This window comes from Nerophis lumbriciformis, linkage group LG22, assembly GCF_033978685.3.
Source record: "Nerophis lumbriciformis linkage group LG22, RoL_Nlum_v2.1, whole genome shotgun sequence".
Lineage (NCBI taxonomy): Eukaryota > Metazoa > Chordata > Actinopteri > Syngnathiformes > Syngnathidae > Nerophis > Nerophis lumbriciformis.
In genome coordinates, this window is record NC_084569.2 from 19,562,459 (window position 1) to 19,578,660 (window position 16,202).

Sequence of the window (16,202 nt, forward strand, 5' to 3'; positions counted from 1 at the left end):
CTTGTCCCTTTTTGGGGTCGCGGGGGGTGCTGGAGCCTATGTCAGCAGGGTACACCCTGGACAAGTTGCCACCTCATCGCAGGGCCAACACAGATAGACAGACAACATTCACACTCACATTCACACACTAGGGCCAATTTAGTGTTGCCAATCAACCTATACCCAGGTGCATGTTTTTGGAGGTGGGAGGAAGCCGGAGTACCCGTAGGGAACCCACGCAGTCACAGGGAGAACATGCAAACTCCACACAGAAAGATCCTGAGCCCGGGTTTGAACTCAGGACTTCTCAGGACCTTCATATTGTGAGGCACATGCACTAACCCCAGCACCACCGTGCTGCCCGAAGTAACTATCATTTGTATGGAAAACCAAACTGAACAATTTGGTGGCAAAAAAGTGGAGGTGATAAAAATAATCGGTGCAAACCGATTACTGATTTGAACTTGGAATATGGGTTATACTTCTATAGCGCTTTTCTACCTTCGAGGTACTCAAAGCGCTTTGACACTATTTCCCCATTCACCCATTCACACACACATTTACACACTGATGGCGGGAGCTGCCATGCACCACCACCCATCAGGAGCAAGGGCGAAGTGTCTTGCCCAAGGACACAACGGACGTGACGAGGTTGGTAGAAGGTGGGGATCGAACCAGGAACCCTCAGGTTGCTGGCACGGCCACTCTCCCAACCGCGCCACGCCATCCCCCATACATCGTTTGGCGAGCCTCTGGATCGATCTATACGTAGTATGGATCAGTCCGGTTGGAAAGTCATGAATCGACTGATTGTCGATCTGATACAAAATATGGCCGATCTAATCTTGCGAGACTCCTGTGATGACGTAGTACGAGAGTACTGCTCTCGTTTGCGACTGACGACAGAGCAACATGGCAGACAGCACCGAAAGAGTTTACAAACATATCTAAACTGTGGCAAACATTCGGATTATTTAAAAAAAAAAAATGCTCAGTTGGATAAAAGTATAGCCATTTGTAATGTTTGAAAAGCAGCGATAAAGTAGCGGCAGCACGACTAGTCTGGGCACCCACCTGTTGTGACGGTATCGAGCTAAGGATGCTAATGCTATAGCAGACCTACCAACTGGCAAGACAAGAAGACGCTGATTTGAAAGACTTCCAGCTCCAAATTAGCCACAATTTTGCAACGTAATCCCAGCATATACTGTTCACTGTTCATTGTGCTAAAGACGAGCTCAGAGATGCCAAGCCTGAGAGTCACGCACTTTAACCTTTTCTCATGCCACATTTGACATTTCTCACGCTTTTATTTCCCAATTTACGACTCTATATTTATTTTTTCATCAAAATAAACGTGTTTCTTCGCGGTCTGCCGTGGTTCGAGTAATTCTCATTGACTTACCGAAAGAACCAATCACAGACCAATCCATAAATTACTGTGCCTAAATCTAGCCAAACACGGAAGGCACCACGCAGTGTAAACCAATCAGAAGCAAAGTAAGGCAGGTCCCTGCGTCTTTATTTTTCACATACTTTAGCGCAGTGTCGGCAGGTCCTCGGTCTACTGAATGTCTGCTCTTAGACAGCTCGTACTGAAAACACATTTTGTTGTCCTTTTAAGTGCAATGACAATGAAGTCCATTCCAATGTTGTCAGAGTAGAGAGGAGACCCACACCCACTCTGGGCAAAGCTGCTGCTGTTTCTGCCTTGGTTGAGATGTAAATGTTTCATCGCTGTCACGCTCCAATTAAAAACAAACCTTTTGTTCATGTCAATGAGCCAGTCAATATATTTGGTTTGTCTGTGAATATGACAACCCTTCAGTCTTTTGATCAAATTTGATACCATGACATTTAACAATGTAGAACAAATACAAATATACCTAAACTAAGAATCCTCAGAAGAAAATGTATTTACAACTCTAATTATAATTTGCATTTTTCAACTCACACATTTCCTTTAGTTTATGGATTGCGATACCTTGAAGTTCATAGTTCTACTATTTGCTAATAATACAGGAATGACCTGTTTTGTATGTGTCTATTTAGAAAATAAACACATGACATTGTTCTAACATGATACATTTAATTTTCTATTCATCATAAAAAGCTTGCATCTGCATCATAATAATAATAATAATGGATTAGATTTTATATTGCGCTTTTCTTTTATTAGATACTCAAAGCGCTCACAGAGAAATGGGAACTCATCATTCATTCACACCTGGTGGTGGTAAGCTACATTTGTAGCCACAGCTGCCCTGGGGTAGACTGACGGAAGCATCGTATTGCATCGAATCGTAACGTTTTAAAAAGTATTGTTGGTGAATCGTATCGTAAATCATGTATCGAGATTCATATCAGATCGCCTACAAAAAAGGCTTTTTTTGTGATTGTTGTGGCCTAAAATGCCTGAATTCGCAGGCATTGCGGCAAAATTTGCAATACTGAAGCTCTATTTATTTTTTTAAAACCTTGAATCAACTTGTGATTTTATGAATTTGTTATCAATATTTTAACTGTTTCCTGTAACCTTAACCTAAAAGAGAACAGGGTTTCAACACAAATTGGAAAATACAAATCCTGTATTGATGTTTTACTCGTTGTATACCCCAAAGTCTTAAAAGTAGATGGCAGTAAAAGCACACACCCAGAGCCCTAGCCCCTTCTTGCTCTATTATGATAAGGGTACAGTGAAACATTCCCCCAAAATAATTTTACTGTCCCCATTGCTTGATAAACGATCGCATTGGGTTCACATCCCAGTCGGCGAAGTGTCAGGGAAGTATGTTTTGATTATGGTAAATTGGTTATTTTGCACTTATGAAAAAATATTGAACAATGTATTTCCCACAAATTAGTTTTAATGCAAAGCATGCATCAAATTAAAGTAAATGCATTTAAATAAATTAAATTACAAATACATGCAATTTAAATTAATTAAAATTAATCAAATTAAATGACCTAAAAAAACAAATACAAAATAAAATTCTGCTTATTATTATTTTATTCTTTTCTGTTTTGGTTATTTGTGTTGTTGCTGGTGGTTGATGTGCTGATAAAATTGCAAAACAGAATAAATATGTAGAAAAAGTTCTGCTTGGGACCCCAATTTAGCCAGAGACGTCCCTGCACACACTTACCCACTACCAAGTTTTTTTAACGTTGGTTTTGTAATTAAGAAAAAACCAACAGGCCTGACCACAGTGTGACCAGGTACTAGGTACTATCAAATATACCTTGTGTGAATAGAAACTGAAAGTACGGACTTATAGAGAGTGAGAAAACTCTTTGTGATAAAAAATATCAGTTCGATATTGTTGCGTTTCAGAGGGATAAAACTCACATGGACATGGGTGACTCAGGGCATACACATTGAACATTTATTGCTGTGTTGTCAGACTTCAACCTTTGTAGCCATATTCATTGACATTTGTCTCAGAAAAGACAAGAGGATAAATCTTTTCAAGCTAAAACAGCCCTTGGTTGTTCTTGTGTTTAACCTTCAACCTTTGCTCTCAGGCACCATCATCATCACGACATATGGTTCGCTGACAGGAACATCAGGAAAATGCAGTCACTGCACCTGAAGTCATCTTACAAACATGCACGCCAAGTAATTTTGCATGATTAAAAAACACACAAATCCTCTTTCGAAGGACACTGGAGTCAACCTCTAAAACAATTAGCATCTCATTTTTTTTTGGGGGGGGGAGTGATTGATCAAGTGGCAAAAGCCCAAATGTTTTTTGTTAGAAAAGACAGACTTCTGGAGATTCTGGATGATGGCGTTGCAAAAACCAAATGACATGTCCTTGAGCACTCCAGTGGTCATGTGGTGAGTACATATGGCTGTGTCTGCCAAAGGATTACAATTTTTTTGCTTTACTGTTTTGCGCGGATATAAAAAAAAAAAAAGTCACCGACGGACAAATGGAATGGACTTAAAACAGGAGGAGTGCGGTAAATGGCCACAACTTGCATGTACCTGTTCTCTGGAACCACGCGGTCATAAGCCGACACCGACATCTCGACACAAGTAAAAAAAACTAACAAACAAAAAAAATCTTGATTAAATGCATTTCCATCATGCAAGTCAAGGTCCCTTGCAACCTTTTGTTTTCATCTCAAACTCTGGAGAGAGGAAACGTTGTCAAAAGGAGTGTGCTTTAAGTCTCACTGGCTATAAAAGTTCCGACCAATCTAGTGAGAGATGCTTGAGATAGGAAAACAATCCACAACTGTTCCTTTTCCAAAAGGCAAACGCATGAGAACTTAATTCGATGCCTTGGGTACCTGAGGCAGTGCTCTCGACACACAAACACCCACACTGGTGAACTCTCCTCCACCCCGCGATTTACCGTGATGTCAGCAGAAGGTCTTGTGCCAGAGAGAGAGCATGGGACCCGTTGTCTCCGTCTGCCGGAGCAGATGGATATTAGATCCGCTTTCTGCTTTCCCCGGCCAAAACTAATGACCTGACATGTCACGATGTCCCCAGTCTACCTTTAGCCTCGACATCTGCAGACCTCCTCCCAGTGTACTTGTTGCACTGCCTCACAGACAAACAAATCAAAAACAGTCTGTTGGCTTGGATTTCAGTTTGAATATCTTCATTTGTTTTAATGCATTTTCAGCATTCGTGAGCTGGCTTGCATTCTTTTCATGCTTCTCCTCACAGAACCCTCTGCTAACGCCTGTCCTTAGCCCCTAGGGCCTCGCTGGGTACAACCTCACCACTACACTGCAGCATGACCAAATCCCCCAGGTTGCACAAAATAGGTTTTTGGTTCATCACAAATGTATAGAGGGGTCAACTGGGAAAATATGAGGGTTCATGTGCCATCGAGCCTCTCTTTCGTTAGAGGGAACAGAGAGAGTGCAGATGGGGACAGCAAAGGATTCATATCCAAGGAAAAAAGAGACACAAAGTAAGCAGTAGGTTTCATCTGTTTTTGCGAAAAGGCCCGACTGTTGTTTGGCTTGAGCTCTTCCCTCTGAACCCGTCTCCGATTTCATCCCCGTCTCCTCTCCTCGCCTCGGCTAACACCCCAGACCAAGGGTTGGCCAAGAAACCCTGGGGGTCCATAAGCTCCAGGCCTAGAATTTCCCTGCGGGACTCCCTTCCACGGGATGATAGCAGCATCCCCCCTTGGTCCAGGCTTCCCGTGCTATTGCACTTCTTCACTTGTCCTCCAGGGTACACTAGGGAGCTAGGAGACAGCAGTGATGTCAGTGACAAGCTGCTCATGGTCTCTGACAAGTGTTCACTGTTGCCCGCTTGACTGGAGCCACAACCGCCGATGGACGAGCCGATAACAATGCCCAGGTCCTCATCTGAAGGGTCGATGGAGTCATCCCGGGTGAAGCCGGGGCTCGTGCTGCCTCGCCCACTGCTTTGGCTCCGTTGTTGGCCGATGGTGGCCTGGAGGGTGAGAGCCGAGGAAGGGCTCGGCCTCAGTCTCAGGGTCTGGACCGGGGAAGACATGCTAATGTTGTCCTCACGCAATGGGCACTCATGTGGTAAAGGAGCTGCTGGCGACTCCATGTTCTGTGGTGGAGAGATGCTGAAGCTCAGTCCTTCTTCCAGGGTGGTCTGCAGGCTGCCTTCAGAGCTGCCAGTAGCAAGCGATGAGTCACTGTGAGATGGGTACTGAGCACACATGGAAGACAGTTAGGGAAATTACTGCTCACAGTTTTGCACAAAGGACTTTAATACTACTTGATACTCAGTCAGCCCCCTTACCTGCGTACAGAGCATCTTACTATGGCCTCCAGGGGAGCGGAATGAAGCCCAGGAAGCAGGAGAGGTCAACCTAAGGCCCCTGGACAACCTCAGGCTCCTGCTGCGGGGAGGTGCTGGGATGGTCGCCCCTGGCAGCGGGAGTAGTGGAGAGACGCCGCTGGCTTCATCTTCTCCCTCTCTGTTTCTTTCCCTGTTGCTGCTGCTGCAAACACCACCTAGAGAAGGGAACAGGAGTCCGCCAATTAAAATGCATTAGTCCATGGCTTTTAGGCACACATTAATGTTTTAATGTATCTTGCCTCTTAGTGTATGTATTATGATTCCCTCATGATTTTGCATAGTGTGTGTATAGCAGGAAGTATACAGTATACTCCACACGACTTGTGCACTTGTGCCTGAAAATGTGCAGACTTCTGACTCACTCGGGCTGTAGTAAGGTGGATTTGTTTGTATTTCTATGTCCTGTAGCTCCATCTCCACTTTGCAGAGAGTCCTGGGGAGATGGCCCAGTCCTTGGACCTGGCTTTGGACTGCAGTCTGGGGGACCTGCTGACCAGAAGCCTCTTCAGAGCTGCAGGAGCCACTGCTACACTTTCCCTGGAACTAATCAATCAATCAATCAATCAATCAATCAAAGATTACTTATGCATGAGAACATTTTGTAAACTGTGAGGTGTTTGTGTTAAAATCATGGTTGTTTTTACAAATGACAGATGTGAACAAAAGCATGTATTTTCTGTGTTATGATGTAAAGGAGTGGTGGTTGTATTGTATAATTATGTGTCAATAAAATGGCATTTTATGACTTTTCTTAATTTGATTACATGCTATAGTATAATTTTAATGTTATCATTTTATTGCATGATTTTTCTATCTCTTTAATTTAGGTAGCCAGGGACTGCAGATGGAAATTACCTATTTAGCTATAATCTGGTGCATATAATCTGTCTTTGAGTTTAATGTCTCTGTGCATTGTCCCTTCAAATAAAGACTAAACTAAACTAAACTAACCTTATATAGCCCTTAATCACGAATGTCTCAAAGGGCTGCAAAAGCCACAATGACATCCTCGGCTCAGATCCCACATCAGGGCAAGAAAAAACTCAACCCAATGGGATACAATGAGAAACCTTGGAAGGGACCGCAGATGTGGGTCTCCCGCCCCAAGGTGACCGAGTGGATACGGTTATTAATGTGAGAGTCCAGTCCACAGTGGGGGATAAATAGTTATATGATATATTTCCAGGATGCCTTTAGTTTGGATTAGTAATAGTGCTGTCAAATGATTTTTTAAATATCAGATTAATCGCACTCTTGCATTTCGATTAATCACAGTAAATGATTTGCGTGCATGATTCAAATTAACTTTAAAAAAGACCCCAAAATGTTGACAGTTATGTAATGTTAATGCCAGGATGTCATGCAGGAACACTTTTAAAATGTCTTACTTGAATGCACGTCATTTATTTGCTCAAAACTTGCTAAGAGTTTCATCTAAAGTACTGGCTGGGTTTATAAAGTGAAATTTGCCAGCGACCACACCTGTCGGAATCTCTTCACTTTGCACTTACATATGCATCGATCTACTCAATGACCGTATAACAACCTGCTTCACCTTTCAGTAACCATCAGCGGTGCAGTCACAATAAATCCTGCGATTAATCTGCGTTTAAACATGATTAATGCAATAATATTTTTTATTTAAGAGTTCAACAGCCATAATTAGTACCAATTTACATAATGAGCCTGAATCCCTAGTTAATTCTACAAAACGATGTTCAATTTAGATGAGTTCCAACTTACAATGCTTTGTAAGAACGGAACTTGTTTGTAACCTTTAATATCTTTAGAACATTGCAGAGGATTTTGGAACATTTTTGAGGGCGCTACCCACACATTTAGCTGTAAAGCTGCAACGATTTTTAAATAAATAGCCCAAAAAATATATTAAATAGATTTTTAAAAAGCTTTGATTTGCATTTTGTTGCTTAGATCAGTAATCCCCAACCTTTTTGTAACTGCGGACCGATCAATGCTTTAAAAATTTGGCCGCGCGGACCGGGGTGGGGGTTATTTATTTAGTTATTTGGTTTTGGTCATTAAAAAATACTATTATGTGTGCTTACGGACTGTATCCCTGCAGACTGTATTGATCTATATTGATACATAATTTAGGAACCAGAAATAATAATAACAGAAAGAAACAAACCCTTTTGTGCGAATGAAGGTGAATGAGTGTAAATGGGGGAGGGAGGTTCTTTGGGTTGGTGCACTAATTGTAAGTGTATCTTGTGTTTTTTATGTTGATTTAATAAATAAATAAAAAATATTATTATTTTTTTAAATTTTTTGTGTGGCCCGGTACCAATCGATCCACGGCCCGGTGGTTGGGGACCACTGGCTTAGATGATTTGTTAAATGAGTAAACAAAGCAGACGTTGTTTATGCAAGACAGACCCGTCAGAGCGGTGCACCTATTGGTGATGTAGGTCACGGTGTGGGTTAATTGGCCTGTATGTGTGTGTGTGGCTCAACAAAAAACAATGACAATGTAGAAAGAGAGCAAAGGGCCCAAAGACGACAAGAGAATGTGTCAAAGGGTTTTGTGATCATTTTAAATTGAAAAAGTCAGACGTTGTGGCGGCAATGTTTACACTGTCAATTATCAGTAAGCATCCAGCATATTCAAGGGAAGCAATCAAGCAAAAACAAATGTAAAGGTCTATTTTGTTAGCTAACACACAACATCAGACATATTTTATTAAAACTGGTGTTGTCAATAAATATATTTTTAAAATCAGAATAATCACACTTTTGACATTTGGATTAATCATGATTAATGAGTTCAAACCCCGGCCGAGTCATACCAAAGACTATAAAAATGGGTCCCATTACCTTCCTGCTTGGCACTCAGCATCAAGGGTTCGAATTGGGGGTTAAATCACTGAAATGATTCACAAGCTCAGCCACCGCTGCTGCTCACTGCTCCCCTCACCTCCCAGGGGGTGAACAAGGGGATGGGTCAAATGCAGAGGGTATTTTCACCACACCTAGTGTGTGTGTGACTATCAGTGGTACTTTAACTTTCACTTGAATCGCAGGTCATTATTCACTTGCATACTTTAAATCAAAGACATTTATCTATGCAAATGTTTATTGAAACTATTTTACCTAAAAAGTGCACCAAGGCAAGAAAATGACAACCTGTCACGCCAGGTCAATCTTCGTTTAGTTTTCTTTGGTGTTTTTGCTTCACTTCCTGTCTTACGCTCTCATTTTGTTTTCACTTCCTGTTCTGTTTGCATTGGTCCATACAGTAGCTTCACCCTGTCTTCATCGCCTCAGGGTGATTTGTAATTATGTTTTCCACTCTTTCACACTTCTATGTTGGTGCAATGTCAATGGATGCTTGGAGTCATAAATACGGTTTGTTGACTTTTGTTTTTTTGGAAAATATATAATCATGCACAGATCCCCTGTGCTTTTTCTTTTTTTTTTAAAGTACTTTTCTTGTTGCACTCTTGTTTGTATTTTGGACTTTTTGACATTAAATACATGTTTACTTGCACACTTCCCCCTGCCTTTTGAGGTCAGGACCCCCGCCAAAAAGAGTGAACGTGACAAAAAGTGTGTTTTATTCGATTAATTGAACAAAATAATCGATACATTACTCGATTACTAAAATGATCTAAAGCTCCAGCCCTTTTTAGATGTGTTGCTCATTCTACAGAAGTATAAAGCTTAAGATTTGTTGGGACTAGTTCAGGTGTGTCAAACATACAGTCTGAGAGCCGGATCAGGCCCTTGAACAGGTTTTATCCGGCCCGCGGGATGAGTTTGCTATGTATAAAAATTTACCTGAAATTTTTTGAATGAAAGAAACAGCTGTTCTAAATGTGTCCACTAGATGTCGCAATAGCAATTATTTGTATCTTTGTAGATGATGCTACATATGTACAAAATAAACCACATGTTAGCGTACCACTCGAGGAAAATGATCAAACTACATAAATAACATCCTGTAATTTTATTTTGATATACGTTTTTTATCTTGATAGATTGAAAATTAACATCAATGAGTTGACTGATGAACATTATCACATAATTTATTCAGAAAATATGAATAACGACAAAAAAAGATAGAATACTATTAACCGCAACATGTAAGTGTAAAAAACAACAACAACAACATTATGATTTGTACATTTTCAGAATGTGCTTGCTCTATTTTTAAACAAAGAAAACAATCTAAAGTTGTCTTTATTTTTAAGTTATCGTGCCATGATTTTATCAGTCCGGCCCACTTGGGAGTAGATTTGTCTCCATGTGGCCCCCGGTCTAAAATTACTTTGACACCCCTGGACTAGTTAGTCTGTAGTTGTTTTAGAATGAGTGTTTCTTATCAACACACCATAGGCTTACTAGATATTGTTGCATGATTAATTTCAATTGCCTCTCCCCCAAAATGTCAACTTTGTAATCAATACCACTAAAGGGAACCTTGGTATTGGAGTATTGATATATGGTATTGACCCAGTCATTATTATTGTGGTATAAATGTATAAATGTAGTGTGCTGGAGATGCTTTATACGCACAAACACTATTGCAGTAAATTGTTATTTTATTGCATTTAGGGTTGTACGGTATACCGATATTTAGTACCGCGATACTAATGAATCATATTCGGTACTATACCGGCTCTGAAAGATACCGGTACCCCACGCCCCCGGGCCCCCGTCGTCGTCACCTCGTGTCATTGCTGGTTTACGAGCAGATGAGCATGTTCGGCAGCGCACACTCACGGAGTACTTACAAGCAGACACCGTGTGTAGACAGAAAAGGGAGAACGGACGCATTTTGGCTTAAAAACTAAAGATAAAGGGGACGTTATAACACTGAAACGTCCTCAGGAAGAGGTGCTTTAAGACATGGCGTCCATCCACCGTCGGCAGTGTTTTAACTACTTCTAAATCACTAATCCTCGCCTCCATGGCGACAAATGAAGTGAGTTTCTTACAAGTATCATCCCTGCAGGACGAGGAATAGCTAAACATGCTTCACTACACACCGTAGCTCACCGGCGTCAAAATGTAAACAAACGCCATTGGTGGATCTACACCTGACATCCACTGTAGTGATACCAAGTACAATAGCATATCTAGTCAATACTACTTTGATTACGTAGATCTTTTTTGGCATCACAACATCTTCTTTCGTTTAAAAAAAAAGATATATATTATGTTTATAAACTCAGGAAATATGTCCCTGAACACATGAGGACTTTGAATATGACCAATGTATGATCCTGTAACTACTTGGTATCGCATTGATACCCAAATGTGTGGTATCATCCAAAACTAATGTAAAGCATCCAAACAACAAAAGAATACGTGTTTATTACATTTTAACAGAAGTGTAGATAGAACATGTTGAAAGAGAAAGTGAGCAGATATTAACAGTAAATGAACAAGTAGATTAATAATACATTTTCTACCACTTGTCCTTAAACATTTTGACAAAATAATAGAATGGGAAATGACACAAGATGTTACTTTATATGTCAGCAGACTAAATTAGGAGCCTTTGTTTGTTTACTTACCAATAAAAGACAAGTTGTCTTGTATGTTCACTATTTTATTTAAGGACAAACTTGCAATAAGAAACATATGTTTAATGCACCCTAAGATTTTTTGTCAATGCAATTTTTTGTGGTCCCCTTTATTTAAAAAAGTACCGAAGTAATTTTGGTACCGGTACCAAAACATTGGTATCGGAACAACACGAAATTGCATTGCATTCATTTTTGCAAAAACACTATTGTCATCAAAACAAATGCCCAAAACAACATAGTTTTGCATCGGTTTTCAGTTTAGATAAAAAAAAAAAAAGTCTCTATGAATGCTCCCCAATTTATTCACACTCAGAAGGAACAACAGTCCAGTGTCAACGCTTCCCCAATGAAATCCTCCATTTCAGATTGCAGGCTTTTAATATATTCCCTCTTCAGTACGACGTTTGCTCTAATGAGCTGTGGTTTCCGAGAAATGTTTGCTGATGGCGGGCTTATCTTGCTATCTAGAAACAAGTCGCATTAGCCAATTAAGGAGGAAAAAAAGGATGGATGATAAGGGATGGAGATAAAGGTGCAGGGGAGTTGCAGAGAAGGTGCACAATTACACGAGGAGCCCAAAGCACCAAAAATAAATCCAAAGGAGGAAGAGGGCATGGCGGCGGTGAAAGGAAGTTTTGGAGGGATTTATTTATATAAAGATGGCGGATGGAGACAAGATAGATTTACAAGTGATAAAGACTGAGATAAAGTGCCCTCTGGAAGCGAAGGTTTATGGTCAACAAGCGAGAGTAGAGCATATGTATTAAAACAATCCTAATGGCCTTTTTTTTTGCTTTTTGCCTTCTGGAATAAATACACAAATGAATCAGAGCGCTGCTATGCAATGTTAGTGTTTACCCTCATGGGGATGGAGAACAGATGTGCCACATAAAAATTAATACGCTGCACTATGATGATGTTATTGTACTGGTCACGTTCGGAATTTCTCTTCATCCATTTGTGAAGTCAGAGACCGCCCTTTTTCCTCTTCTGTTTCATTCAAATTGTATTTAATGAGCCTTAATCACTCTCCTAAATGTCTCGGTGAGGTGGAGAATTAAAATGCAGGGCAATGCAACCCCCCCACCCCCCTAATTGGTTGTTCAACGCCTAATTGGTTGATGAATTAAGAGGTCCCGGGACTCGAGAGTAACGTGACACATGTCAACTTTTTAACAGATGCAAGTCTTATCCCGTGTCTCTGGAGCATGGCTGTGATAATGGTTTCATTACGGGCAAGAACCGATCAGAGGAACTATATAATATGTACAATATAAACTCTACAATAATTATCCCTGCAATAAATAATATATATTTTTTAATCAACAAACAGATAAAAAAAAAAAAAACTAATTTCAAGGAAATATTTTCACGGGTCCGCATGGTAGCTGTAGTTGTGACCCTAAGATGCGGAGACAGGAGATGACTTGCAGGTAAGAATGTCTTTAATTTGCAACACTAGTGCAGCAAGGAAGTGCACAAGAAGCATCAGTGAAGTAAGGAAGCAAGCAAAGCAAGACAACGCATGAAACAAATCATAGCTGTCAAACGGTTAAAATAATTAATTGTGATTGTTAGTTTATAGTTAATCGAATCAAAATGAATCGCCCTATCGCAGATAGATGTAATTTCTTGTCGTTAACCCTGGACAGATGATTTTTCAAGATTTTATGTTCGTTTTCTTGAATTTAAACAGCTTAATTGCGCCGTAAATCAGAATTTTCCGTCGGGCATTAATATAGTATTTCTGATTTCTGATCTGAACACAAAAAGGACACAAACACACTTTTAATGATGGTGTCCAGACAGATTTTGTATTTTGTAGGAATACAGAATGTGTATTCCTGCTGTAGGGGCACTTGCATTGAGAGGAGGAGCTACACCATGTCTAGATACCAGTTTCACGCATTAATAACACAACATGGATTTTGTATTTTGTAGGAATACAGAATGTGTATTCCTGCTGTAGGGGCACTTGCATTCAGAGGAGGAGCTACACCATGTCTAGATACCAGTTTCACGCATTAATAACACAACATGGATTTTGTATTTTGTAGGAATACAGAATGTGTATTCCTGCTGTAGAGGCACTTGCATTCAGAGGAGGAGCTACAACATGTCTAGACACCAGTTTCACGCATTAATAACACAACATGGATTTTGTATTTTGTAGGAATACAGAATGTGTATTCCTGCTGTAGGGGCACTGCATTCAGAGGAGGAGCTACACCATGTCTAGATACCAGTTTCACGCATTAATAACACAACGTGGATTGTTTTGATCATGCTTTGATTGTCAAATATGTTTGGTAATATAACCTGAATAAATGCTTTTGATATTTCTGTTTCTTTTGATATTCAAACCTCTGTAATATTCAGCCAGCTAATCACTCTGTAATTGTGGACAATCAATCAGAGCAGGTTATAAAATAGTATACACTAGTGTTGTCCCGATACCAATATTTTGGTACCGGTACCAAAATTATTTCAATTATTTTCGCTACTTTTCGGTACTTTTCTAAATAAAGGGGACCACAAAAAATTGCATTATTGGCTTTATTTTAACAACAAATCTTACAGTACATTAAACATATGTTTCTTGTTGCAAGTTTGTCCTTAAATAAAATAGTGAACACACAAGACAACTTGTCTTTTATTAGTAAGTAAGCAAACAAAGGCTCCTAATTTAGCTGCTGACATATGCAGTAACATATTGTGGCATTTCCATTCTATTATTTTGTCAACATTATTAAGGACAAGTGGTAGAAAATGAATTATTAATCTACTCTGCTTACTTTCTAGAACATGGGTGTCAAACTCTGGCCCGCGTTGGCCCTTGAGGCGATATCAAATTAACACTAAAGCTGGCCCGCCGATCCTCCCGGGAGTCTTCCTGCCTGCCAGCCAGCCAGCCAGCCAGCCAGCCAAACGAGTGCTGGCCCAGTCACATAACATGTGCGGCTTCTGCACGCACACACATTAGAGTGCAACGCATATTTCATCAACAGCGATACAGGTTACACTGAGGGTAGCCGAATAAAAAACTTTAACACTGTTAGAAATATACGCCACACTGTGAATCCACACCAAACCAGAACCCTTTGCAGCACTAACTCTTCCGGGACGCTACAAGGTGTGTGTGTGTGGGGGGGGGGGGGGGGTTTGATGGTAGCAGGGGCGTATTTTGTAGCGTCCCGGAAGAGTTAGTGTTGCAAAGGATTCTGGGTATTTGTTCTGTTGTGTTTATGTTGTGTTACGGTGCGGATGTTCTCCTGAAATGTGTTTGTCATTCTTGTTTGGTGTGGGTTCACAGTGTGGTGTATATTTCTAACAGTGTTAAAGTTTTTTATACTGGCACCTTCAGTGTAACCTGTATCGCTGTTGATGAAGTATGCATTGCATTCGCTCGTGTGTGCGTACAGAAGCCGCACATATCTTGTGACTGGGTCTGAACGATGTTAGAATGGATGAAAAGCGGACGTGACGATAGCTCGTAGAGTACGTTAAAGGTTAATTTGTTCAACCTTGGCTTTGTTCAGTTTTAAATTTTGGCCCACTCTGTATTTGAGTTTGACACCCTTGTTCTAGAAGAAAGATGATGTTGTGATGCCCAAAAATATCGACATAATCATAATAGTATCGGCTAGATACGCCACTGTACTTGGTATCATTACAGTGGATGGCAGGTGTAGATCCACCAATGGCTTTTGTTTACATTTTGACGCCAGTGAGCTACGGTGTGTAGTGAAGCATGTTTAGCTAATCCTCGTCCTGCAGGGATGATACTTGTAAGACACTCACTTTATTTGTCACCATGGAGGCGAGGTGGTACTTTTCAGAGGCGGTATGTGACCGAATATGATTCATTAGTATCGCGATACTATACTAATACCGGTATACCGTACAACCCTTGTATACACTTTATTTCAATCTGCCAGAAAACCTTTGTTTAGGTAGAAATATCACAGATTACATTACAAAACATGTTTGACAAAGCATGATCGTAATTGAAAACGATTTTTCATTTGGTTATGGTAGTTGGACTGCATGTGACTCGTAGCGCTCTTATTGTGAAGCTGGAAGTCTGATTGGCATGAGAAGAGGTGCCTTGACATGTTAAGACGACGTAAAAGTCTCTGATAAAAATTACTCTAGACTTCCTGTCTACCATCTTTTTTCCCCCTTTTTTCGGAATTTATAGTTAACATGTTATTATCGCGTTAACTTAGACACCCCTAGTTTAAACGGTCCAGCCCTGTCCGAAATGCAGGGCTGGCATATAAAGAAGCATGATTGGCAACCCGATTGCGGTAGATTGCAGCACTCAGGCCAGAGGTGTGGCGGAGTCAGACAGGGAGAGGAACGAAAATAAAAGCAGTGGAAAGGAAACAAAAACAGAATATAATGAAACAAGACGAGGTCAGACCTGGTGTGACAAAAACAGCAAAAAAAAACAGATAAAAAGCAAATAGAAGTTGTCAGGATGGAATCAGATTTGTTGGTATTTTAGTGGTAATTATAATAAGGGTGATTCCATCCCAACAACTGTTGTTGTGCTGACAGAGGTCTGGGATTAATTAAGAGGTTTCAAGACTCACGAGGATGAGATTAGTGTGACACGTGTCTGGACAACTTTTTAACAGATGGACGTCTTGTCCAGTGTCTCCAGTACAGGGGTGTCTGAATCCTTCTCATTACGGGCCACATCCCATCAGCGAAACCATAATATAAGTACTGTTTGAACTGTAAATGATTAGAACTACTTTTAAAACCAGACATAAAGTAAAACTATTGATTAAAAAAGTATACAGGAGTTGTCAGGATGCAATCACTCTAATTAGCATTGTAGTAGTAATAATAAC

The 16,202-nt window shown here is 40.4% G+C and overlaps 1 protein-coding gene across 3 annotated transcripts in view; it reads right to left on the reverse strand.

Moving 5' to 3' along the window:
• Nucleotides 1–2,986: 2,986 nt before the first annotated feature.
• Nucleotides 2,987–16,202, reverse strand: part of cacna1ia (calcium voltage-gated channel subunit alpha1 Ia) — a 352,101-nt gene continuing 338,885 nt past the window's right edge. For all 3 annotated transcript variants that reach the window (XM_072915676.1, XM_061974102.2, XM_061974103.1), the window contains 3 exons: nucleotides 6,151–6,331; nucleotides 5,729–5,943; nucleotides 2,987–5,635 (listed from right to left, as the gene is read on the reverse strand). In XM_072915676.1, the coding sequence (XP_072771777.1) occupies nucleotides 4,928–5,635; nucleotides 5,729–5,943; nucleotides 6,151–6,331 (1,104 nt within the window). In that variant the 3' untranslated portion in view covers nucleotides 2,987–4,927. The remainder of the gene's footprint in view (nucleotides 5,636–5,728; nucleotides 5,944–6,150; nucleotides 6,332–16,202) is intronic.